Here is a 27,213-nt window from a genome sequence, read left to right as displayed (position 1 = left end):
TGCTCCTTTCTCTGCCTGATAGTGTTGACCTTCGAGGCTGTTCTGCTTGCACAGTTCCATACGAGGTCCCTGCAAAGGGAGATTCTGGCCAAATAGGACAAGATTCCAGTTTCTGGACAATCCAATCCGGCTGAATCAGGGAACGAAGGAGTCCCTGATAATGGTGGCTTCGTTCTTAGGCGCTCCGTCTAGGCAAACCCTTTCTTTCCTTGTATTAGACAGTGGTCACCACGGATGCCGGCCTGTCTGGCTGGGGAGGTGTCCTCAGCAAACATTATGCTCAGGCGATCTGGACAATTGGACGGATCGTCTTCAGGGATGTCCAGTGGGCATTAAATCGGACTATGCCATGGCCGTGGCTTATGTCAATCACCAGGAGGGGCACAAGAATGTATCCTGGCAGCTCTGAAGGTAGCTGGCATTCTAAGGTGGGCAGAACAGTTCGTTCCAGCCTTGCCTGCCGTACACATTCCAGGGGTGGAAAACTGGCAGGCGGATTACCTCAGTCGGCAGGCATTGGACCAAGGGAAGTGCAATTTGTTTGCTAACATTATATGCATTCAGCTCAGACGTACTCTATATGTTAGGAGGCAAGCGGCTCCTGCAGCTTAGCATCCTTGGTTGCTAGAATGCAGGAGGCTCCTGCTGTCTAGCATCCTCCAGTATTTAGGACCCATGGCATACGTGTACACTAAATGATGTACGCATGTGGAATAACATACAACATTCAGATCTATATAAAAAAGGAAATATTACACATCTGAACGCCTATATTATGAACCCTCAAGCTTTGTACACTCTGTGTAGCACCTAGTGAGCTCCAGGATGAGTGGATGGGGTCTTTGAGCACTGACACTATTATCCATGTTCAATGAGAAGCACTTGGGACACACCAGTAGCCTGTGCCATGGCCTTTGTATTGATACTGTGTGCCAATACTTGGACCCCTTGCACATGGGACTGTCTAGATGCTGTGCACCCCTTTCCAGTTTTTTAATACATCCTCGAGGGACAGGTGCAGTCCAGCCCGCTGATTTCAGCCAATCAAAGTTCATGGCAGACTGCAGCAGGATGGGGCTGAACATTGTATTAAGTGCTACTCTTGTTTAGTCCCCGTTCACATTGGCGCAATTTGACTATTGCCTGCAATGGCACTGTCCCCACCGATGCAACACCAACTTTGCAGCACCACACCAATTTTCAAAAGTAGTTCCTGCACTACTTTTGGCGACTTTGGGGGGGGGGGGGCGATTTCAATAGACATCTGTGCATGAACCTGCACAGATGTTGTTGTTCAAATCGCCCCCAAACCCGCACTGAAATGCGGGTTTGAAATTGTGCGGGTTCAGCTGAGCTCGCACGATTACAAACCCGCGTTCATTGTGAACGTACCCTTAGGACCCTATGTGTTCAGGGACCAATGGCCAGAGATATTTGAAAATGAAATGACATACTTGACTCATGATTTTCCTGTAATAACATAACTGGACCCACCCCCTTCCTCTTTTTGAAACAAGATGCTGACATTTTGTTGGAACAGCTGAGATTTGCATGTACTTTAGCTGTCTAGATCTCTGCATCTAGCAATTGGTTTGACATGCAGCAGCTTTCACTGTAACTAACCTCCTCATATGCTAAATTTGAATTGCCCGGATTTGGAACAGATTTACTCCAAAGTGTCCATGGTGTTGTCATGGAACTGTATGTCAGATCAAAGTGTGACTACATCAGCTTGTTCTTATCCTTTTTTTTTTTTTTCTATTTGCAGTTAAAAAGAACTGGAAGAAACTGATTCTGAATGAGAAATATTCGTTTTTATGTTTAAAAGGCTTCATGGAGACTGTCTGTTGGCACATTGTCCACCTGTCATGGCTATCAGATCTTTTAGTTTTGCATACAAATGTAAATGTTTGTTTTCTAATATTTTAAGACCCTGTTCACACCGGTGTGACTTGTTCAAATTTCATGACAAGTCACCCTTTTGTCAGCAATGAAACTGTTCAGTTCATTTTAATGCTGAAAAAAAAAAAAGATTTCTGCATTATCTTTTGGGATTTCAGGTGCGACTTGCATAGACATCTGTGCATGATGTTGCACAGATGTCAGCCAAGTCACACTGACCTGCGGCTTTGAAAGTGTGCGACTTCAAGTGAAGTAGTGAAGTCGCACGGTTTCAAAGTCAGATTTCGTGTGAACAGGGGCTAAAGAGATTTAAAGCAAAACTTCTTTCTGTTGTTTCTTGCAGTTTTGCTCGGGTGCACTTTTCCTACACGGTATAGACATGGACATTGTGCTGTATTTCAGTTCAACCGTACTTCCTGACTCGCCCTCATTTGACAGAAGAGATGATAATTGTACAGTGGGCAGGCTGAAGGCAAACAGGTCGCATAGAAAGCCAAACTTGGAAATAATGGTGTCACTTGTCTAGCAGTCCAGCATGGCACAGGCATGTAAATTCCAAGACTGGCTGACCAAAGTTACAAATCCATCATTTTCGCACATAGACGGCTGAGAAATATTTGTCAGTGTTGGCGGTCAATGTGAGGAAATCTCCTCCTCAGTGTTGGCGGTCAATGTGAGGAAATCTCCTCCGTGTGGGCGGTCGGTTTGTGGAAAGCTCCTCAGTGTGGGCGGTCAGTGTGAGGAAAGCTCCTCAGTGTGGGCGGTCAGTGTGAGGAAAGCTCCTCAGTGTGGGCGGTCAGTGTGAGGAAAGCTCCTCAGTGTGGGCGGTCAATTTGAGGAAATCTCCTCAGTGTGGGCGGTCAATTTGAGGAAAGCTCCTCAGTGTGGGTGGGTCTGTGACGGAACAAATTATCAGCATTGGTGGTGATTGATAATAAAAATGTCCCAGTGTTGATGGGAGAATAAATGTCAATGGTCAACAGGAGGAAAAATGCCTTAGTTTTTGTGGTACAAATCCATCATTTCCGCACATAGACGGCTGAGAAATATTTGTCAGTGTTGGCGGTCAATGTGAGGAAATCTCCTCCTCAGTGTTGGCGGTCAATGTGAGGAAATCTCCTCAGTGTGGGCGGTCGGTTTGAGGAAAGCTCCTCAGTGTGGGCGGTCAGTGTGAGGAAAGCTCCTCAGTGTGGGCGGTCAGTATGAGGAAAGCTCCTCAGTGTGGGCGGTCAGTGTGAGGAAAGCTCCTCAGTGTGGGCGGTCAGTGTGAGGAAAGCTCCTCAGTGTGGGCGGTCAGTTTGAGGAAAGCTCCTCAGTGTGGGCGGTCAGTGTGAGGAAAGCTCCTCAGTGTGGGCGGTCAGTGTGAGGAAAGCTCCTCAGTGTGGGTGGGTCTGTGACGGAACAAATTATCAGCATTGGTGGTGATTGATAATAAAAATGTCCCAGTGTTGATGGGAGAATAAATGTCAATGGTCAACAGGAGGAAAAATGCCTTAGTTTTTGTGGTTCAGTGGGAGGAAAAAATGTCCCAGAGAGGTAGTCATTGAGTGGGAAAAGTGCCACAGTATCGCAATACATTCTGAGCCACTAATATGGGACATTAATGCATATTGTAATATCAGAACTGCTGATTTTCAATACATGTTTCAGGTCAGTTTCAGAAACCACAACAAAGTGATGAGTTCCTTTTTTAGCAGCTTTTTGCCATGGGGGAAGCAATGGTTAAAGTGGATCTTCACTGCATTTGAGCACCACAAACCAAAAACACAATTTAATTTGTTTTTAATATTCAAAGCAAACTTCCCCATCCATCCATGTCTCCATGCTTTATTTTGGTGAGAAATCACTTTGAAAAACACCCCCTAGCATTTCTGGCCGTGGCCATGTCGAGTAAGGGCAAATGATTCATGTAGAATTGACTTCCTGCCCTTAGCTCAAGTACGCATGCAGGAGGGTGTGCTTAGCTGAGAAAATCCCACCACCCCTTCTCCCCATCTGAAGACTTCTGGGATGTATGACATCGTTTGCCTAGGCAAGAAACCAGGAAGTAACTAATGAAATGTAAAAAATGATGTTTAAAACAAGTAAATATGATATACTTTCCTATCTATTTACTAATGCTAACAGCATAAGGATTAAAAATAATCCATGTTGATTGGGAGAGTGAAGTACTACTTTAAGTAAGTGGACTTTGCTCGTAGTTCCAACGTCTGCTTTAAAGTGGGAGTTAAACTCCCTTGGTTAATTTATTACCTATAGGTATAGTAAATGTATATAACGTTTACTGTTTAGGAGATATTTACTTTAGATACATCCATTCATAGTGCCGAAGCCCGCAAACCCAGAAGGAACGCTGGGTGACGATGGAAACGCCTACATTGGTGACAGCTCGCTGCTGGAGGGCTTAGTTTTCAGGGAAGTCTGTCCTAATGTGCTAATATGCGGTACATACTAACACATTATGACTTGCCCGAGGCCCTTTTTTTTTTTTTTTTTTTTTTTTTTTGCTGTTGCTTACTACCGCTTTAAAGCCCTCAACACAATTCTGGTATACTCTCCTTTACAAAGCTCCCTCAGTGCTTTGTCCTCCGCCTGAACCATTGCAAAATAAACTGCTGGTGCTGGATCTTGCAGGTATTGATGGCAGCATCCCTCTATAATGTGACAGCATTTAAGCTTACAGATTGGTGGCTAGGCTTAAGCACGTCATCATTTAAAGTGTTCCTAAATCCAGGAGCCTGCATTCACTATATCTGATCTCCCACAGTACACAGAACATGGAAATGCAATTACTTTAGTAAATATAAACTAATTTATATTTAAATAACCTTTTCTCGTCAGCAGTAAATAGCAGTCTTGTGACTTCTATTAGTGTCCTGGTAAAGCTTGTAGGAGGAGTTTTCATTCTGCACTCACTGTGCTATGAGGATGCAGGACCCCTTACCCTCCGTCTGGACAGTGCTGATTGGCCCTGGGCTGATGACATGCACTCTCCCAAGAAAACAAAAAACTAATTAGCAATACACACCAAACTGAGCATGTGCAGGGTGACTCCTAGGCTCTGTTCCATCAGGAATATATTGGGGACGGTGGAAGAATGGGAGGATCACAGAAGACAGAATCAAACACAATGTGAGTTAGGTTCCACAGTGAGTATAACAAGCATGCTTTACTACATATACAGACTGATTTTACTGTTGTGGGTTTAGTAACACTTTTAAAGAGGACGCGTGCTCCCCCATACCCAAAAGCATTGGATGCTTTGGGGATGGTGAAAGAAGCAGCAGGGGAATGCTGTGTAAGTGATTATAAAGGAGTTAGGAGTTGAGCTTTAACCACTTTACGTCTGCTTACATGGACACTACTGCGGCAGTGTGGCTCGTTATCGTCCAGCGACGTAGTCCTACGTCACTGGACTCCTCCCCCTGTAGGCGGCGCTCGCGCGCCGCCAGAGGCGCGCTCCTGCTGTTTTCAGTCACAGCGGGAGTCGGGCCAGGGGAGGAGCGGCGGCGATCGCCGCTGCTCTTCCCCGATCGTCGGGGAATCGAGTGTGGAGATCCGCCCGCTTGTGTAAACAGAGCGGGCGGATCTCCTAAGTGACAGGCAGGGACAGATGGCATGGTTTAGCATAGCTGAACATCCGATCTGTCCCTGACTCACTCAGTCACCTCCCCCCACACACGTCAGTAAGCACCAGGCATACATTAACCCCTCCCTCTCCAATAAAATTAACCCCTTCCCTGCCAGTGTAATTTTTACAGTAACAGTGCATATATATAACACTGATTACTGCAGTAATGTCACTGGTACCCCCAAAAGTCTCAAATGTCAGTCAAGGGTCCGATCCGTCCGCCGCAATGTCGCAGTTCCGCAAAAAAAAACGCAGATCGCAGCCGTTACTCGTTAAAAAAAAAAAAACGCCAAAAATGACAGAAATCTTTCCCTTAGTTAGTAAATGCAATAACTTTTTGCGCAAACCAATCAAAATACGCTTATTGTGATTTTTTTTTTTTTTTTTTTTTTTTTTTTTTACCAAACATAGGTAGCAGAAAACAAATTGGCCAAAAATTTTAAAAAAATTAGATTTTTACATTTTTTTGGGAGGAATTTCATATAAAAAAATGTTAAAAATATTGTTGTTTTTTCAAAATAAACGCTCTTTTTTTGTTTATAGCATAAAAAGTAAAAATTGCACAGGTGATCAAACACCACCAAAAGAAAGCTCTGTTTGTGGGGAAAAAAGGACGTAAATTTTGAGTATGGCGTCGCACAACCGCGCAATTGTCAGTTAAAGTCGCACAGTGCCGAATCGCAAAAAGTGGCCCAGACGTAAGACGGCAAAATCCTCCGGTGGTAAAGTGGTTAACCACTACCCACCCAAGGACGTACCCAGTTTCAGTGGTTATACCAGGATGATACTTGCATCTACAGGCATCATCCCGGTACCATTGTTTGCAGCTGGCAATTCTCTACAACGCAGAAGTGATTTGAGTGGCTAATTAGCCACTTAATCACTTCTGCGGGTGGCAGAATGGGGTCCCGCATTTTTTTATGGCACCCCTGTCCCCGCATGCTTGCACGTAGAAGCGAACACATACGTACGTCGTACCCGCATATGTAAACGGCTTGCATTTTTCTAGATAGCATTTTCTAATATAAAGATGCTTCCTCCCCTCATCCTTGCTGACATCTTAGTGTGCGTATTGTAGACGTAAAGCTGGTGCTTAGGGAGCATATGCCATGTTCCCTTTATAAAACATTGATTTTTGGCCTTCCTCTCTTCATTGATCACGCATCACCAGAGTGCAGAGGATGAGATATTCCTGAGATATACACATAGCAGTAGATAACAAGATCATGACTCCTGTCCCAAGTGATTTTCTCATGTGTGCTAGGCTTTAGGGTCACTTGAGGGTATTAATGAGACAAAACATACAGATTTTGAAGCAAATGTATGATAACCTGATCATTAGTACACCGCTTTCGAAAGCCGATCACAACTGTTCATCTAAAATAATCCAAAGGGACAAACATGAAAAATGTTCTCGTGCGATACCTGATCTTACGATTTTCATTTTCATCAGTACAGTATTTGTCCGAAAAAAAAAAATAGAAGAGCAAGATCGTGCATGCTCGGAAATGCAAGAATACATTACAATAGAATACAACACATTACATCACTTTTGAAGTTGTATTCTGTTGTGCGAGAATTTTCGTAAGTTTATTAACTTTTTTATTTTCGATATGAGACTAGCATGCAAAAAAAAATGGGCGATCGTTTGTCCGAGATTCTCATCGAGTGTACGAGGCTTCAGGTGGGGAGAACGAAGTCCATTACTTTCAAGATATAGTGATATACAGGGGGTCCCCGGGTTACAAGCAAGATGGGGGTCTGTAGATTTGTTCTTAAGTCGAATTTGTAAGTCGGAACAGGTACATTTTTTAAGTTTAGCTCCAGTCAAAAGAATAATTTTTACGTTTTTTGGATAGCTAAGGGAAGGGTTAAAACCCCTGTACCATTTTGTTTTGCAGTCTGTGCCCCTGATCAGAAGATTTCCTCTCACTTTCTGTCCCTATGACAATTGGATTTTGAACATTTTGGGTTGTTGTGGAAACAGGGATTAGTGATAAAGCTTCAGTGGAGACACCTTTTTCCCATGAGAACTCTTGCAGGAGTGAATTTCCCTTCATAGGGGGAGATTTCTCCTCACTTCCTGTTGTCTCTCCGCTTGTAAGTCGGATGTTTGTAACCTGGGGACCGCCTGTAGTGTTTATACATGATATAGATGTGTAGAGTTTGTGCGTATAATAAATATATATACTGTTTAAGTGTGTGTGTGTGTGTGTGTGTGTGTGTATGTGTGTGTATATATATATATATATATATATATATATATATATATATATATATATATATATATATATATATATATATATATATATATATATATAGTAACATGGGGGACAATTAGCTCAGTGGCAGATGCGTTTTTCCAGTGATTCACTGTAGTCAGGACTGTGGTTTAAGGGCATGGCAGCCCATTTTTATTAAAACAATAAGGAAAGTCCATAACATAGTTTCCCACGCAGGGGTTCTTCACCAGTAAATCCAAAACTGAAAATGCTAGCCCACCTGGCTCTCTCGCTCTAGTGCAGTTTTTTCCTCAGCAGTACCTCTGCACTTTATGCTGGTCTCCAGACCATGGACTGTCTAAAGCTGACAGCTTCACTGTGGCCTCGGTCCTCAGGCCGTCTCCTGTCTCTTCAGACACACACATACACGTGCTCTCGCTGCCACCTGCAGCCACTGACTCCTGGAGAGTATCGGAGTCCTCCTGACTCCCCACGAACAGACCTCCTGTCTGCTGGCTGAAACAGTCTCCAACTGGGAGCCCTGAGGTTTTCCTAAACCTTCATTATAAGGGCTGTGTGCACCTGAGCACACACCCTGCTTGTGCAACTTTTTGTTTTATCCAGCTGTATCTCCTAGTGCAACTTAAAACATCCAAATGAAAGATATAACACCAACATGTCAGAAAAAAAAAAAAAAAAAAATCAAAAACCGAATCACTGAGTTGGAAAAAGGATCACACCCTTTTATGTCAGTATTTTGGTTGAACCATCTTTTGCTTTAAAGGTGAAGCCTGCTGTCGGCTGACATCACAGTGCCGGTCCAGGCTCAGGCAATATCGGCGTGTAAACGAAGTTGGGATCCGGCCAAATGCCTGGACCGGCACCCAGCTCAGCCCCTCAGTGAGCCAATGGACCAGTGCTGCATTCACCTAGGTACGTATGTTTCTTAAAAAAAAAAAAAAAAAAAAAAAAAAACCTCTTTTAATTACAGCCTGTAGTCTGTTGGGCTATGTCTGTACTAACTTTGCATATCTAGATTTTGCAATATTTGCCTGCTCTTCTATGCAGAACTGCTCAAGTTCAGTTACATTTCATGGTGACTGTTTTTGGACTGCAGTCTTCAAGTCATTCCACAGATTTTCAATGGGGCTTAAGTCTGGGCTCTGACTAGGCCATGCAAGGACACTCCCCTTTCTCCTTCAACCGCTGTGGTCGTTTTTGCTGTGTGGTTTGCGTCATTGTCATGTTGGAAGGTAAACCTTCTTCCCATTGACAACTTTCTGCCAGAGGGCAGCTACATTTTCCTCAAGAATTTGATGGTATTATACCCCATCCATTTTTCTTCTATCCTGACAAGTGCTCCAGTCCCTGCTGCGGAGAAACACCCCCATAACAGAATATTACCGCTTCAGGCTTTACTGCAGGAATGGTGCTATTTGGATGGTGAGCTGTATTGGATAATCGCCAGACATTATGGTTTGGGGATAAAGCCAAATAATTTAATTTTAGTCTCATTTGACCACCTTAAACGCGCCTTGAAGTTTCTGAGGCCACACAGAAAAAAGTGTTATAGTTAGATGAGACTAAAATTGATTTTGCCCTCAACACTGAACTCCTTTTTTTTTTTTTTTTTTTAAATCCACTTCCTAGATATTCCGAGGCACTGGTGACGAAGCCAGGGCCTCACATCTACCTCCTGGGAAGACTGTGTTTTTTTCTTTTGTTTTTTACCCATAGATAACAATGAGAACACAGCAAGAACTTGCCACTGATGTAATTGGCGGCCCTGAATAGAAATGCAGAAAAGAAGTCTCCCACCGATGATAGCGGCATGAGTTTACCTAAAGATAAGGAACAGGATAATAGCATATGGGGAGCATAGTATAAAGTAACCAATATTGATTAGATTTAGTTATTAGGCAAAATCTATTTTAATAATGCTGGCAGTTTCAGATGGGGGAGGGGTGCTTTAAATTGTTGTTGTATAGATTTCTATGAGAGATCCTCTACACCACCCTCTCTTTGCTTTAATATCTTGAGGCACTGACCTGGAACAAGTATGCACAAAGGATATTTGACTCTTTTTCCACGTTCAGATCTGCAAAAATTGTTCAAATCGCTGACTGGCTGAAATTGTTGAAGTCATAGACATCCCCCCACAGACTTAGTGGTTGAAAAAGTTGTATTTTTTACCCCGAAAATAATAGAGGTTTAGGCCTCGTGCACACAGGACATTAAGAAAAAGGCAGTAGCATTAGCTGTAGAAAGCTGTAGCTGTAGAATGAGTTTTGCAGTAGCATTTTTCAGCGTTGCTTAGCTTTTTTTTTAGCAAAATTATAAAAGCTTATGGTTCAAAAATGCTAATAAACACTGAATAAATGTTTTTCAGTGTTTTTAAGCTTTTATCAGAATTAGAGTGTTTTTACAACTGACAACCTCTTAAAATCCACAGGTTCTAGGGTGTTTTTTTCAGCCAGAAAATGCCCCTGCCAAGAAACGCTGATAACAGCCTGTGTGTACATGGACACTAAAGCCCCGTACACACGATAAGAAATTCGGCCGGAAAATTTAGTCCGTCGACTGATCTGCCGATTTTCGGCTTGTTAGCATGGTGCTTCCGACTTTTCGGCCGAAAAAAATGCTGGTGTGCAGGCATTAAAATTTTTGTCCTCCGTCAAAACACGTCTGATTTTCGTCTCATTAGTACAGATTTCGATGGGGAAAAATCTTATGAGCAAGACTGGGCATGCTCAGAGATGAAAGAACACATAGAAAGCAATCCAACACATGACATCACTTCTGAAGTAGAATTTTGTCGTGCAGGAAAATTTGTGTGCAGTCTAGAGCACATTCCAACCAACAGACACCACTCTGGACAAAAGACGGACGACCGGTCTGCGGAAATTCGTTGCGTGTGTACGAGGCTATAGGATAACATGCTGGGGAGTTAACTGGCTGCAGAAAAAAAACGTCTGAGGCCAAAAAACATCCATTGTGCATGAGGCCTTGTCTGCTTTATGGAATGTTCTTCTAGAGTGTGCTGTCCTTGTCCTCTCATGCATGTACCGCCATAGCAAGTCGCTTGCTATGGGTGCTCACATGCGGGCGTGCTCCCCAACCAGGCTGTATTGTGTACATCCATAGACACACACAGTGCAGGTCAGCTCCCCCCATCCCTTTTTACAGAATTTGACCAATAGCAGCAGGAGCTGCTCTCAATCTGTCCTGTGAGAAGTGGAAGAGACCAGCACTGCTGCAAACAGGCAAGAGCACTGGATCAGAGAGGGGACAGGTAAGTGTTGGGGGGGGGGGGGGGAGTAAAGGTTGTGGGACATTTTTTACCTTGATTCAGGGAATGCATTATGGTAGAACCATAGGCAAACCTTTTTTTTTTTTTTCCGCCATCTTGTGTTCCATTGCGGAGATTTCCTGTCCCATAGCTGAACAGGAAGTGAGAGGAAATCCCTGCAAATTACGGAAATTTCTTGGGTCACCAGAACTAATGTCCCCATTGGAAAATTTCCCTCCTATTACTTTTCTGGTGACCATCCAAAATTTGGGATTTTACTATATGATAACGGTAAACAGGACAAATAGAGAGGGTGAATCTCTTTAAAGTAAAAAAAAAAAAAAAGATTTATAAACAATTTAAAGTGGAGTTCCACCCTAAAATTATACTTGCCTCCATCTTCTTGCTCCGGGTCACCTGAAATAAAAAATGGATAATCGCTATTTTTATTTTTTTTACTTACCTGGTTTAGAAGAAAATATACTCTTACTTCCTCTTCCTCCCCTCAGCGGCCACGGCGAGTCGTCACTTCCTGGCTTGCAATGATTCCTGGGTGCTGAACGTCATCGCTCCCAGGAATCAATGCGCCTGCACTGGCCCTGACGTCAGTTCCGGTGCAGGCGCCGTCATACCTTGCTAAACAGCTTCTGGGCATGTCCGGAAGCTGTGCAGGGATGACGCTGCGGCACCGGAAGTGACGTCGGGGCCGGTGCAGGGCATCGTGGGACTGAAGAAGACGGAAGAGGACGCAGAAGAGGATCACGCTGGCTTCAAGCTGCCCACACTTGAGATGGCAGCGCTGGACAATACTTTTTCAAGGTAAGTGTTTCTTCTAAAATGTAAGTGCGAACCGGGACAGATCAGAGGCTATCCATTGTGGAATGTACTAGCCCTGACTGTCTCGGAGGTATTTTTATTAAAAAAAACTTTCCCAGGGTGGAACTCCGCTTTAACAATTAAGCAAAGCTGCACCATTCCTCTTGGACTGACAGAGAGCTGCGCAATGTCATAATTCGGCATCACTTGCTGCAGCATTCAAGATTTATCTATCTCTGGAGAATGAGGAGGAACTCTGATGTCATAAGACCTCAATGAAAAATCTAGAAAAGTATGTTTTTAAAAAAAATCTAAAGGATCAGGTGTTGCTCAGATTTGGACCTTCATTTTTTTTTTTTTTTCTGCACTTGCAAAGTCCTAGGCTAACAATAAAACCGTTTTCTGAGTTTTTTTTTAAACAGGTATGTGTTTTTTTGTTTTTTTTGTTTTGTTTTGTTGTTTTTTTTAATTTCCTGTAAACGTGGCTGCAAAGAAAATAGAAAATATCCTGGATTAACAATCCTCTTGATCCATAGAGAAACAAGAATCAATCCCATGATCCTCTGGGGGGCTGACAGTTTCAGAACATCCAGACTTAAGCCTGGAAATGTTATTCCTTCGTTCTGTCGTTCCCATACTACACTTCTGTGGATTCTGCCTTCTGAGAGAAGACTGATTAGCTGACACAAATTACTAAAGTTGCCATCCAGGTTATGTCTTGGAGGCAAGAGTGACCCAGATTTTGGGCCAGTTGTACAGTTAACTGTTTGTGTTACTTAGAAAATGCAGGGATTGAACATCGTAATTCAGTGAAACGATGAAGGCTGCCTGGGAGAAGGCGATCAAACAAGTCACCCAGCTCCTATTAAGCTGGTTGGAATCATTTGATAGTAGTTAGGAATGATTGCATTCTGGAACAAATGAATATTCATTATCATTAAACAGAAGAATGCAAAAAACGTGTCCATGTCTATGTAGCCACAGATATAAAGCTGCCAAAGTGCTCCCAAAGATATTGAGCAGCAGGGTAAATCCAACATGGCAAACTGTCATTTCCTTCTGAGAACAAGAACCGGGGGGGGGTTTCTGCTATCTTGGCATGTGCCCATTGGCATCACAGCCAAAGCCCAATCTTGCCAAGATTGGCAGAACCAAAAGACAACCATCGAATGTCTAGGGACAACTAAAGAAGACTGAAAAAGGTGATCTTATGTCGAATAGAATCAAAGTGTAATACTGCAATATACAGAGAAGGCCCATTAATTATGAAGCAAATGGGCCCTGGTGCAGGCCCTTGTGTGGACACTGTGCTAGACATCCTTGAAATGATGATGTACAAATAGGGACACGCGTCCTTTTGCAGAGACTGTGCTAGACACCCTTGAATTGGACAAATGAGGTGCATGGGCCATCTGATATTAGGGGGGGCTAGACATGAGCCCACCCTAATGTCACAAATGAGGTTCATGGGCTTTTCACCTGAGGCAGTGCTTGACCCTCTTAAAATTGTGGTGATATACAAATGAGGGACATGCATATGATTTTTATCTGTTCAACCCAACGGCTGTCAGCTTCAGTCAGAGCCCCTGTACTAACGATCTAACGTTAGTGCAGCGATTTCCCCCACTGAGCTATCGTGTTCTGACAGGGGAGCCACCCCCACCATCGGAACACTCCGGTCAGTGCTCTCTGCCATTGGTTGAGAGTGCTGATCGGGAGCCGGTCAGATGCTGTTTTTTCAGCATGCTCGGCCAACAGAAGCCAGCCAAACAGCCCGTTTCTGTCGGACCAATTGCCATACACACAGGCTGAATGTCTGAATGTCACCTGGCATTTGGCCCATGTGGGCCTTAAACTTTTTTTAAATCATTTAGTCTTTTAATAGTGATTGGTTGCTATGGGTCACCACATTGTGCTGTCGGCCTTTATAAAAGCAAATAGAAATACAAATTGTAAAGTGTTTAAAGCCCAGCTTTAGCTAAAACGACAGTTCCCAGCATAAAAAAAAAAAAAAAAGCAGCTCTGTCCATTACTCACCTCATCTCCAGTAAGTTAAAATGTTACTATACTAAACCCACAGCGGTAAAATCAGTCTGTATATGCAGTAAAACATGCTTGTTATGCTCACTGAGGAGCCTAAGGGGATAATCCTCTCCATTGTGTAAAAGGCTGTTTGAAATCTTTGCAAATTTATTAACGATAAAAAGCGAAAAATTCACATGTACATAAGAATTCACTGCCTTTGTTAACACCCTCAAAATTGAGCTCAGGTGCATCCTGTTTCCACTGATCATCCTTAAGATATTTCTACAACTTGATTGGAGTCCACCTGTGGTAAATTCAGTTGATTGAACATGATTTGGAAAGGCTCCCACGTTTGTGCATGTCAGAGCACAAACCAAGCCATTAAGTCCAAGGAATTGTCTGTATACCTCAGAGACAGGATTGCATTGAGGCACATATCTAGGGAAGGGTACAGAAAAACTTAGGCAATATTGAAGGTCCCAATGAGCACAGTGGCCTCCATCATCCGTAAATGGAAGAAGTTTGGAACCACCAGGACGACTCCTACAGTAGGCTGCTCAGCCAAACTGAGCGATCAGGGGAGAAGAGCCTTAAGCCCCATACACACGAGTAGAAATTTGGCTGGGAAATTTCGTCCAGTGACCGATCTGCCGATTTTCGGCTTGTTAGTATGGTGCTTCCGACAACCGACTCCCGACTTTTCGGCCGAAAAAATCCTTGTGTGCAGGCTATATAATTTTTGTCGACCGTCAAAACACGTCCGATTTTCGTCTCATTAGTATAGATTTTGATGGGGAAAAATCTTATGAGCAAGACTAGGCATGCTCAGAGATGAAAGAACACAAAGAAAGCAAACCAACACATGACATCACTAGATTTCTGTTGTGCGGGGAAAATTCGTGTGCAGTCTAGAGCACATTCCAACCAACAGACACCACTCTGGACAAAAGACGGACGACCGGTCGGCGGAAATTCGTTGCGTGTGTACGAGGCTTTAGTCAGGGAGGTGGGATTGAGGGAAAGATGAATGCAGCAATGTACAGAGACAATTTCAGACTGGGATGAAGGATTGTCTTCCAACAGGATAACGACCCTAAGCACACAAGCCAGAGCCGAGACTTGAACCCCATTAAACATGGCTGTGCACTGATGCTCTCCATTCAACCTGATGGAGCTTGAGAGGTTCTGCAAAGAAGAATGGGAGAAACTGCCCAAAAAATAGGTGTGCCAAGCATGTAGCATCATACTCAAAAAGACTGGAGGCTGTAATTGGTGCTAAAGGGGCAAAGGGTGCTAAAGTTTTGCGCAAAGGCTGTGAATACTTCTGTACATTAAATTTGCAAAGATTTCAAACAAACTTCTTTCACGTTGTCATTATGGGGTATTGTTTGTAGAGTTTTGAGGAAAATAATTAACCACTTTAGCTCCGCTCACATTGCTGCTACTGCAGCAATGTGGCTCGTTATCGTCCAGCAACGTAGACCTACGTCGCTGGACTCCGCCCCTTGTGGGCGGTGTGAGCGCGCCGCCGGAGGCTCGCTCCTGCTGTGTTCAGTCACAGCGGGAGTCGGGCCAGGGGAGGAGCAGCGGCGATCGCCGCCGCTCTTCCCCGATCGTCGGGGAATCTAGTTTGGAGATCCGCCCGCTTGTGTAAACAGAGCGGGCGGATAAGTGACAGGGAGTGACAGATCGGAGTGTTCAGCACGGCCGATTGTTCGCCAGTCAGTACAGAATTCGGCCAACAAACAGCCGATTAGCAAGACTGGGCATGCTCAGAAAAGAAAAAACACACGGAAAGTTAACCATCACATGACATCACTTCTGCAGTCGGCTGTTGTTGGCCGACAAAATTCATGTGCAGTCTTTTGCAGTTTTCAGCCGACAGGACAGCACCGGACAAAAGACGGCCGACATTCGGGACGTGTGTACGGGGCTTTAGAACTAAAAATGTCCTCACTACGTGGAACATTCTGTTGTTGTCCTGTGAAATGATGGCATTTCCTGTGTTTGCTATACGCCTGAAGTTCTCTGATCTATGACAGATCTTTTTATTTACTCGTGGTTATAGAATATGCGGATGTCACACAAAGGCATTCCACTGTGTGTTATGTTTTCTTCTACAATACCAGGAATATAGTGTTCAATCCCTTTCCACCATAACTCTTATTGTTTACTCTCTCATTAGGTCCCAAGCCCTACACTATAGTAGCCATGGTTTCCATGTACTGCACTGATTGCCAAAAAAAATTTTTTTTAGGCAGTTTCTCACATTCTTTTTTGCATGACCTCTCAGGCTTTATTGGGTTGGATGGGGAGTTTCAGTGCACAGCCATTTTCAGATCTCTCCAGAAATGTTCAGTCGTGTTCAAGTCTGAGCTGTGGCCGGGCCACTCGAGGACATTCACAAAGTTGTCCCGTAGCCACTCCTTTGTTATCTCTGCTGTGTGGTTAGGGTCGTTGTCCTGTTGGAAGATGAACCTTTGCCCCAATCTGAGGTCCAGAGCTCTCTGGAGCAGGTTTTCATCATGTCTCTGTACATTGCTCATTGATCTTTCCCTCGATCCTGACTAGTCTCCTAGTTCTGCCACTAAAAATATCCCCACAGCATGGTGCTGCCACTACCATGCTTCACTGTACGGATGGTATTGTCCAGGTGATGAGTGATGCCTGTTTTTCTCCAAACATGACACTTGCCATTCAGGCCAAAGAGTTCAATCTTTGTTTCATCAGACCAGAGAATTTTGTTTCTCATGGTTCGAGAGTCCTTCAAGTGCCTTTTGGCAAACTCCTGGCGGACTGTCATGTGTCTTTTACTGAGGAGTGGCATCCATCTGGCCACTCTACCTTACAGGCCTGATTGGTGGAGTGATGGTGTTTCTTCTGGAAGGTTCTCCTCTCTTCACAGAGAAACACTGACTGTCAGTTACCATCGGGTTCTTGGTCACCTCCTTGACTAAGGCCCTTCTCCCCCAATCGTTCTGTTTGGCGGGGCGGCCCACTCTAGGAAGAGTCCTGGTGGTTCCAAACTTCCATTTATGAATAATGGAAGCCACTGTGCTCAATGGGACCTTCAATGCTGAAGAAATCTTTCTGTACCCTTCCCCAGATCTGTGCCTCGAAACAATGCGAATGAGGTGAGCGCGGTGTGTTTCTGTGGGTGAAGGGATTTATCACCTGAAGTGCCTTTTCCATTTTCTTTCACTGATCGTGTGGAACTCGTTTGCTCATTAAGGGACTTTTGGGCTCTACTATGGACTTTTAATTATAAATATTTAAATCCTATTTGGCTATTATATGGTTTATTTGTAATAAGTATATTGCACTGCACTGTTTCTTTGTATGGGTAGATTGGGTCAAGTGATGTACCCTTTAGTGTTCAGCTTGCAATTTGAATTGTACCAGTTGTTGATCGTTTGCGCCGATTTTGTATTTTACCATTTTTTCGCCATACCTCTAAGGGTCCTTTTCACATGGGCTTTCTGCCCTGGAGAATCCGTTTTGCTCAGCAGGGAATCAATCACTGTGCAGAGACAGACTTGTCAGAGCCCTGCTCTCCTCTATGGGAGATCAAATTAAAAGGGACCTCCTGTATTCAAACGATACTCCAGAAGGATGGAAAATAGGGTTACCATCCGTCTAGATTTAACGGACAGGATGGAGTAGCAGAGGGGGTCAGCTGACATGTCACCGCTGACATCGGCCATTCCATGGGGGTGCATGGAGCATCCGATCAGGTCTGCCTGAAAAAGTGACAGGCGGACCTGATTGGAAAGCCTGCGTGAAAGGGGCCTAATGGTTATGCACATGTTATGAACTGAACAAATTCGGGTTCTGTGTGTGTCCACGCCTCTTTCTTAGCATGCCCTGTTTTGAGCAGTGTGGGTTTGCACAGATAGTTACTGACAACTTTCTGGTTGTTTGATTTAGAGAATCTTTTAGATTGTAAACTCTCATGCTGGGCATTCCCAATCCTCTTGTATTGTAACTGTACTGTCTCCCTTTAATTTGTAAAGTGCTGCACACTGTTGGTGGTATATAAATCCTCTATAAGGACTATTACAAAGAAATGTACTTTGATCTTTGAACTGCCTCTGTGAATATAACTGGTATGAGGTCTCATGTAAAATAAAATCTTGGGTATATGTAAATGTCTAATGGCCACATTCTGAAAGACATTTGGGCAGCCCAGCGTTTAGCATTGCAGTTTACAAAGTGTTTCCACTGTGCGTACCTGTTTTGTCTAGTGATTAGTGAGATGTCCCATCTATTACATTGAGATACCAGCAAATTATGAGAAGCCAGGTAGTACTTCCCAAATCCTCCTACTCATTGGTGACTTGTTGAACTACCGAATGTTGGGATCCTGAAGGAATGTCCTGAATAATTTCTCTCTGATATGCTAGCCATGAGCTGAATGTGGACTATGGCCATGGGTTTGGTTTGTTTTCCCAGGCCTTCTGTGCTTCATGTTACTCAAACTTTTTCCTCACAATACAGATACCTTAATCAGACTATAAGTGATGATCATTCAAGGAAACCTGTGCTTAGAAAAATATGGAGGCCGCCATTGCAGTTTTCTACTTTTGAAGCTGCTAGTTGCCTGGCTGCTGTTCTGATCCATTCGCTTCTGTACAGTACAAGACTGAAGATCAGGAGTTCTGGCTGATCTTGTTGCACAACTGATCTGAGGAAGTGACTCAAAATACTGAAGGCGGAGACAGTCAGGGACGTTATATTTTCAGATGGAGGTCAGCTATGATGGCCTGCAAATTACATATGCTTTGTTCCAGCGACACGTTCATCAGTTTTTTTTCTTGCTTTGTTTTGTTTCCAGCCAGCGGGCTGAATGGATTCCTCATCCACACAAACAAGGTGGATGGGGAAATACTCCCCGCTGTCAGAATTCTCTGATCAAACACAGATTTTTCCAAAAAGCCCGTTCATTAGAAGTAGTTTATTCTCTTATTTCTCTTAACCACTTAAGCCCCGGAAGATTTTGCCCCCTTCCTGACCTGGGCCTATTTTGTGATTTGGCACTGCGTGACTTTAACGGACAATTGCGCGGTCGTGCGACGCTGTACCTAAACGAATATGACGTCCTTTTTTTCCCACAAACAGAGCTTTCTTTTGGTGGTATATGATCACCTGTGCGTTTTTTTTTTTTTTGATCATGCGCTATAAACAAAAAAAGAGCGACAATTTTGCAAAAATAATAATCTTTTTCACATTTTTTTTTTATATGAAATTCCCCAAAAAAAAAGTAAATTTTTTGGCCAATTTGTTTTCTGCTACATATGCTTGGTAAAAAAAAATCACAATAAGCGTATTTTGATTGGTTTGCGCAAAAGTTATTGCGTTTACTAACTAAGGGAAAGATTTTTGTCATTTCTGTTGTTTGTTTTTTTTTTTTAACGAGTAATGGCGGCGATCTGAGCGATTGGCTCACAGGCTAGTGACGTACCGATACGTCACTTTGCCTGGCCGGGGCTGACCGCCTCAGTATAGTTTTAGATTGTAAGCTCTAACGAGCAGGGCCCTCTGATTCCTTTTGTTCCAAATTGTAGTGTAACTGTAATGTCTGCCCTCATTTTGTTAAGCGCTGCGCAAACTGTTGGCGCTATATAAATCCTGTATAATAATAATAAATATATGTACTTGCGGCGGTCGGCAAGCGGTTAAGAATGACACAAATGTAAATATGGCCAGTCTGCGTTGAACTGGCCAAGTTTTGATCCATCTTTGGCTAGCTTAATGCAGAGTTCCACCCAAAAGTGGAACTTCCGCTTTAAGCACTCCCCACCCCCTTACATGCCACATTTGGCACGTCATGTGTTTTTTTTTTTTTTTTGGGGGGGGGCAGGTACCTTGCTTTGACAGGTACCCACTCCCACTTCCACTCGGGCGGCCTCGGCGACTCGAGTAGATGTTCTCTATTCCCTCTCTGCAATCTTCTGGGACACGTCAGACGTCCCAGAAGATTGCCCAGCCACTGAGGAGACGAGCCTCAAGCTGTCACAGCCAGGTTCCCCCACTTGTGATGCCGGCGCCAGGGACAGGTGAGAGAGAGGATCGAGGCCTTGGGTGGATACATAGCTGGACCGTGGGACAGGTAAGTATGGGTTTGTTAAAAGTCAGCAGCTACACGTTTTGTAGCTCCTGGCTTTTAATGAACTTAAGATGGAGTGGAACTCCGCTTTAAGTATCTTCTTCTGTATAATCAGCTAACCAGTTTCAATCCAGGAGTGTCTCCCTGGTAGAGATTAGTCTGTAAGCTTCTTTGGTGGCATGTGACTGAGCATTTGTCAGCTTTATAAAAACTAGCACAAGTTTGCCTTGGGCTGCATGGATAGGGCAGAGTGGACATAAAGGGAAAACGGAGTATTAAGAAGTGGAGGAGAAAAAGGATGCAGTGAAGAACCTGTCCTGTATTGGCAGGTGAGAGAGCAGGCAAAGAGCGATCTGATTGTGGGCTCATAGTAGTGGATCATGTAAGCCCACATTTTGCAAAAAAAAAAAAAAAATGAATAATGTACCTAAAAGGATAGTTCGCCTTTACAAAAAACTCGCCTATGCTGGTAAGTGATGTTTGTAGATTAAAACGAACTGTGCAGCTCTGACTAAAGATACAGAATACCCTTGCTTTAGGTGTAGGCCATTTTCATACCTTGTGAAGCCTGACTGGAATACTCCCAGGACGTTGCTAAGTGAGGCTTAGTCATCACTGCTCACCTCCACCATCACAGGGGCAAGCTTTTTCTCTGATTCAAACCCATTCTCATACACTTTTTTTCTCTCCCCTGATTTAGTAGCTCTGAACTAGCTTGAGAGCTCACTCCTGTGATGGTGGAGGTGAGCAGTGATGACTAGGCCTCATTTAGCGACGTCCTGGGAGTATTCCCGTCAGGCTTCATAAGGTATGTAAATGGCCTACCCCTATAGCAAGGGCTTTATTCATCTTTAGCCAGAGCTGCAAAGTTTGTTTTTATCTACAGATGCCCCTTATCTGCATAGGCAGTTTTGTGGTAAAGGTGAACTATTACAATGTGTAATTTTTTATTTTTGCATTTGAGCCTGCAAAGCCTTTCCACCACAATCCGTGCATCACAGGTGCAGAACTCTGGAGATTTTTCCTCCAGCTCCTTTAGTTACAGGCTGGAGGTAGCATCAATGGATTACAGGTGTGGTGACGCTCCCTTCAGGGTTGCCAGTAGAAATCAGGGGCCATGAACAACCTGCGTTGCAGGGCTTGCCAATGCCCCCCCCCCCCCTGGTTTATCCAGAAGATTGTGGGTGTGGCAACAATATGCAGCGCAGGGGTCAGGAGTAAGTAACGCAGACTACAGAGAAGGGGAAATTATTATTACTGGGAAAGCTCCGTTTATTTCCAACCTAGAATGTATTTTTTATTGTGCCATTTTTCAGAGTGACTTGTTCACCATAAGTATTCCCGATGCCATTTGCCACTCTCACTGTATTACTTTATGTCCTGTCCTCCAAGGTTCTTATTTCCTAGTGCATGGACTAGTAACCTCGGCACTCTCAGCTGTTTAGCTACAAATCTCACGGGGCATTGTAAGACTAAAGCCTCTCATACACACGATCAGATTATCGAATGATCTGTCGTCCATTTTTTGTTGCATGCTAGTCTCATATGGAAAGTGAAGAGGTTACTTTCATACGTAAATTCCCGTAGGACAGAATTCAACTTTAGAAGTGATGCCATGTGTTAAATTGTTTTGTATGTGTTCTTTCATTTCTGAGCATGCCTAGTCTTGCTCTTAGGTTTTTTTTTCAGACGAAAACTGTACTAACTAAATGAAAATCAGACGTTGTGTTGACGTACGATAAAAATTTTATAGCCTGCACATCCAGTTTTTGTCGTCCGAAAATCCGTAGTCGGCTGTCGAGAGCACTATACTAACAATCTGAAAATCAGCAGATCGTTCGTCGGACAAAATTTTCCTTCCGATTTTCGTATCGTGTGTACGGGCCTTTTAGGCTGGATTCACACGGGGCTTTGCGATCAGGTCCACCTGTCCGTTTTTCAGGCGGACCTGATCAGACGCTCCATTCACCCCTATGGGGCAGCAGATGTCAGCGGTGACATGTCTGCTGCTATCCTATCTGATCCGCTCCTGTCCATGAAATCCAGACTGATGGTAACCCTATTTTACCTCCTCTCACAGGTGTCAAACTGGCAGCCCTCCAGCTGTTGCGGAACTACAAGTCCCATGAGGCATTGCAAGGCTGACAGTTACAAGCATGACTCCCAAAGGCATGGGACTTGTAGTGCCTTAACAGCTGGAGAGCCACCAGTTTAACACCCCTGGATAGGATTGGCTGAAAACAAACAGGCCGTCCATTTTCATCCGATCTCCCCATAGAGGAGAGCGGGGCGCTGACAGGTCCGTCTCAGCACAGTGAGCGGAGACGGACCTATCATCCGCCTGATCAGCGTATCGATTCCCCGGCTGAGCAAAGTGGAGTCAGCTGAGCGGAATTCCTGTATGAAAGGACCCCAAGGCTGGGTTCACACTGTTGCGATCACGGGTTTGTGCCTGGGGTCCGGTGCATCCCTGTTCACTGTTTCAGGTGTGAATTGGGTCTGAATTTCTTGTCTAAATTTGGACCTGAAACGGAGCCAAAGACACACAGGCCCCTTTTCCAGTGCGGACCGTATCCGTCTCGGAGATGTCAGCAGGCTCCATTGAGAGCCAGTCACAGTCTGTCATGCGAATTGGATGTGAAGAAAACTGCATCCAATTTGCATAAGTGTGAACCCAGACTCATACAGCGGCAGGCATGACTCCCAGAGGCAGTAGAAAGATGGGATGTGTAGTTTCCCTGCAACTGGAGTGCTGAGGTTGCCTGTTCATGTGTCAATGGATTAGTAGAATGTCACCTTGCTCCAGTGCACAAAATGGGTGACACGACTCAAGTGACAGAACTATTGTAATTACAAACTCTTCTGCTCCATGATACATTCTTGTGTTGCTGTAGTTTTTGTACCTCTTACCACCCGTATTCTTCTCTCATAATTTTTTTTTTTTTTTTTTCAGGACAGTGCGTGTTTGGATAAAGAGAGACAGTGGTCAGTTCTGGCCTAGTATATTTCATGCCATGCCAGGTACGTTGTTTGGCACAGATGACCTTCATAAACCCATTTCACAGGACTCATTTTCCTCCAGATGCGTTTTATAGCACAAGCATCAACATTGGAGAATGCATTGCTTTCAAAAGACCGTATTTCCACCTATGTTTGTGTTGCAGTGCTTTGGAAAAAAAGTGCTGCATGCTGCATTAGGGTGCACTAAACTGCAGTTAATAGTCAAGTTAATTCTTTTAAAAATGTAATGTGCTTCCTAGTGGGTAAAAGCTCTATAATGACTTCTTTGCTGACTGGCTGTTGTAAACCAATTTTATTTTTTCTAACAAAGAAAATAATTGCAGCGCCTCCAAATATACAATAATACAAACTTAAAGCATGTGCTATCAGTACAGCATTCATCGTGTGCAAGAAGCATCCACTATATTAAAAAATGATAATAAAAATAAATCGGTGTGAATAAGTCCAATGGAAAAGAGTCTAAAATATGTGATAGATATCACCGCAAAAAAAGTGTCTTCCAGCTATAAAAAATCCTCTCCACCACCGTGAGCAACAGAACTAAAATGCACTCGCAGATATTAAAGCTGCCACAGGAAAGCAGCAACATGCGCATTTGTCACACATAGTCAACCAGCACTGTTCTCGCAGTGGCGGCACCCCGCATTACCATTTCTCACCACTGGGGACAGTCAGAAGGTTGCTCTATGCTGTATGAGAAAAAAGCACTCACCGGACAGAGCCTCATGCAGGGGACCACATATACAGTGCCTTGAAAAAGTATTCATACCCCTTGAGATTTTCCACATTGTGTCATGTAACAACCAACAACGTAAATGTATTTTATTGGAATTTTATGTGATAGACCTAAACAAAGTGGCACATAATTGTGAAGTGGAAGGAAAATGATAAATGGGTTTTCAAATTTTTTACAAAAAAATATGTGAAAAGTGTGGCGTGCATTTGTATTCAGCCCCCCTGAGTCCATTCTTTGCAGAACCACCTTTCTCTGCAATTACAGCTGCAAGTCTTTTCGGGTATATCTCTACCAGATTGGCACATCTACAGAGTGACATTTTTGCCCATTCTTCTTTGCAAAATAGCTCAAGCTCTGTCAGATTGGAAGGAGAGTGTCTGTGAACAGCAATTTTCAAGTCTTGCTGCAGAGTCTCAACTGGATTTAGGTCTGGACTTTGACTGGGGCCATTCTACCACATGAATATACTTTGATCTAAACCATTCCATTGTAGCTCTGGCTGTATGTTTAGGGTTGTTGTCCTGCAGGAAGGTGAACCTCCGCCCCAGTCTCAAGTCTTTTGCAGACTCTAACAGGTTTTCTAAGTTTGCCCTGTATTTGGCTCCATCCATCTTCCCATCAACTCTCACCAGCTTCCCTGTCCCTGCTGAAGAAAAGCATCTCCACAACATGATTCTGCCACCACCATGTTTCATGGTGTGGATGGTATGTTCAAGGGGATGTGTAGTGTTAGTTTTCCGCCACACTTAGGCTCAGTTCACACTGGGGCGGCTTCAAAGTTGCCCGCCTCTGAAGCTGCCCCGTGCAGGGCGACTTCAGCGGGGCTTGCAAATTACTTCTCTAATAGAAGTCAATGCAAGTCGCCCCCAAAGTAGTGCAGGAACCTTTTTCTAAGTCGGAGCGACTTGAGTTGCTCCGATTAGAAGGAATCCATAGGACTGAATGGAGCCTGACAAGTTGCCCCAGTGTGAACCAGGACTTAGCGTTTTGCTTTTAGGCCAAAAAGTACAATGTATAAAGCTTGTCTGAGTTGTCAGAAAAAATAGGGAGGGGAGATGAAATTACACTCTGCAGAGATTGAGAAGAGCTCTGAGAGCTGATTGAAGGGACAGACTCCCCTCCACACAGGAACAGAGCTGAGGCTGTCAATCAGCTGGAGGTCTCTTCCCTGTCACCTTATTTCTCTTGGTGTCAGATTTGTCAGAAGTGATTCATACAGATAGCAGAGAAACCAAACAACAGACACATGACAGTTAGTGCTCTGGATTGAGACACGTACACCCTATAGAAGGAAATGCTTTGTTCATATTGAGGTTTACAACCACTAAGGGCACACATCGGTCCTCCCCATATCCCTCCTTCAGCACACACATTGGACCCCCTCTGTATTTTTCCTTCACATACATTTGGTTTTTTTTTTTTTCTCAATGCTCTTATTTTCTCCGGGACTTTTTTTTTTAAATCTTTACTCCCTGTATTCCTTCTCCAGCGCACATTCTTTAGTTTCTCCTCTAGAGACCCCTCAGTCTGCAGTCTTCTATTCCCACCACGCAAACTGTATGTGGAACACTATTCTTGTCTCCCGCCCCCCCCCCCCCATAGTCCTTGCATGCTGGGCCCAGGCACACAATCTGCAGGTTCTGTATTGAGTTGATGTTCAGGAAGTTAGTTTCTTATTGCTTTCCATTGTATGGTCCGGGATTGTGTTTGTTAGGGCACACATTGGTGTCTCACTCTCCTTTCCCCCCAGCAGTAGGATGCCCCTCCAGTACACACAGCTCTCTAGCCAGTATTACACCAAGGGCGCTTTAAAGTGGTGTTAAACTCAAGCTAAAAACGTAATTGTCTCTTACCAATCATTAGATGTGGTGGCTGCATTAACCACTTCAGCTTCGGAAAGGTTTACCCCCCCCCCTTCATAACCAGGCAATTATTTGCAATACAGCACTGCGTTATTTAACTGACAATTGCGCAGAGGTGCGACACTGTACCCAAAAAATGTATGTCCCCACAAATAGAGCTTTCTTTTGGTGGTATTTGATCACCTTTGCGTTTTTTTTATTTTTTGCACAAAAATTAAAAAAAGAGCGACAATTTTGAAAAACAGTATTTCTCTTACGTCCTCCGACAGTCGCCGCCTCTTCATATTCGTCACTATGGGGTTATTGACCTTTGCTCCGTAGGAGTAGCTAGGCAACAGAATATGTTAATATCAAAGCTTTTAGCATACCCCACCCCTAGGGGGTGGTCCCCTCAGTCAATACCCTCCTGCTTCCTGCATTCCTACCTCAGTTTCAATTGTCTAGCTCAGGAGTTAGCAGGCTTATCCTGTGCTGGGATTTCAGTCTCAGCCTCTATTCCCTCTCTTTGATTTTATTTCAAGTGTTTTCTCTTCTTTATTTAGCTGTTATTTTTCAGCACTAGTTTAGTTTCTTCTGATGAAGATGATCGTGCGGAGCTGGGTCTCGGGCTGGCCTCCCTGGTTATCCGGGGTTCAGGGCCAGGGGCTTCCCAGCCTGCCATCGAGCGTTCAGCTCAGGTTTCCCTGGCATATATGAACGACCCATCCCTGTTCGCTGCAGGGATGCTGCGGTGAGGTGGCTACCTCACCGGACGCCATTTGCGGTTTCGCACCGCAGTTCCACTGCGTCCTGGCTGCGACTCTCCCTGTCCTTAGTGCAGCGGTTTGATCGCTTGTGTGGGCTCCCCACGCCATCCGGATGGTAAGTGTATTCTGTGTGGGGACCTGTCTGTTTTGGGTGTCAGTCTGGGACTGTGGGACTCTGCATGTCTGTGTAAAAACGTTGAGCTCCCTGTCAGTACTAGCTGCCTTTCTGTGGGCTGAAGAGGGGGGGGGGGGCTCTCCTGCTCTGCTCTGTGTAACAGGCTGAGTTTTCTGTGAGACATGCTGTATGTGACATGCTTGTGCAACATTTTTGGGCATACTGTGCGGCGACCACTGCTGCGGTCCACCATTTTTTTACAGCGAGCTATGGTGGCCGGTCCTGTGTGGAAAGAGCAGCGTTTTTTGGCGCCAAGCGCCGCCATTTTGGCGGCGATCGCTCAGGCCTCATGTCAGCCCTGTTCTGTATCTGCCTATGGAGCCTCAGCCAGCGGCCATGTTTGTGTAGCCTTACATAGGCTTCATAGGGGCGGTCAGTCTTGCATCACTTCCTTTTCCTCTGGGACAGCGATCGGTGCAGCAGCCTGTGTGATCTCTCCAGGTTTTACCTTTCCATATTCCTGTATTCCTTGCCTAGTATTCCTATCCCTGTGGGGGTCAGTGTATTCAGTGAGTGCAGTGGGCTACGCTCGCCGCGATCTTAAAGGGGCAGTACTCCTTTTTTTCTTAAGTCTACTGGGGCATGGATTCTCAGGAAAGCAAGTTTCCCCCCACCTTGGTAGGGGGCCAAGGGGCTGCTGCTTCCCCCGAGGGGGCTGATCTGGCCACTATTGTGGCTAACT

General features: G+C 44.4%; 1 protein-coding gene across 2 annotated transcripts in view; it reads left to right on the top strand.

Annotated features, from left to right (window-relative positions):
• Positions 1–27,213, top strand: part of WDFY2 (WD repeat and FYVE domain containing 2) — a 193,088-nt gene that overhangs the window by 21,026 nt on the left and 144,849 nt on the right. Inside the window, exon 2 of one of the 2 annotated variants that reach the window (XM_082244711.1) lies at positions 22,945–23,012. In XM_082244711.1, the coding sequence (XP_082100837.1) occupies positions 22,945–23,012 (68 nt within the window). The remainder of the gene's footprint in view (positions 1–22,944; positions 23,013–27,213) is intronic. The other variant, XM_082244712.1, reaches the window with a different exon arrangement.

This window comes from Pelophylax lessonae (genome assembly GCF_965119305.1).
Source record: "Pelophylax lessonae genome assembly, chromosome: 2".
In the NCBI taxonomy this organism is placed as follows: domain Eukaryota; kingdom Metazoa; phylum Chordata; class Amphibia; order Anura; family Ranidae; genus Pelophylax; species Pelophylax lessonae.
The sequence above is the reverse complement of the archived record's forward strand: the minus strand, read 5'-3'. Positions and strand labels throughout refer to the sequence as shown.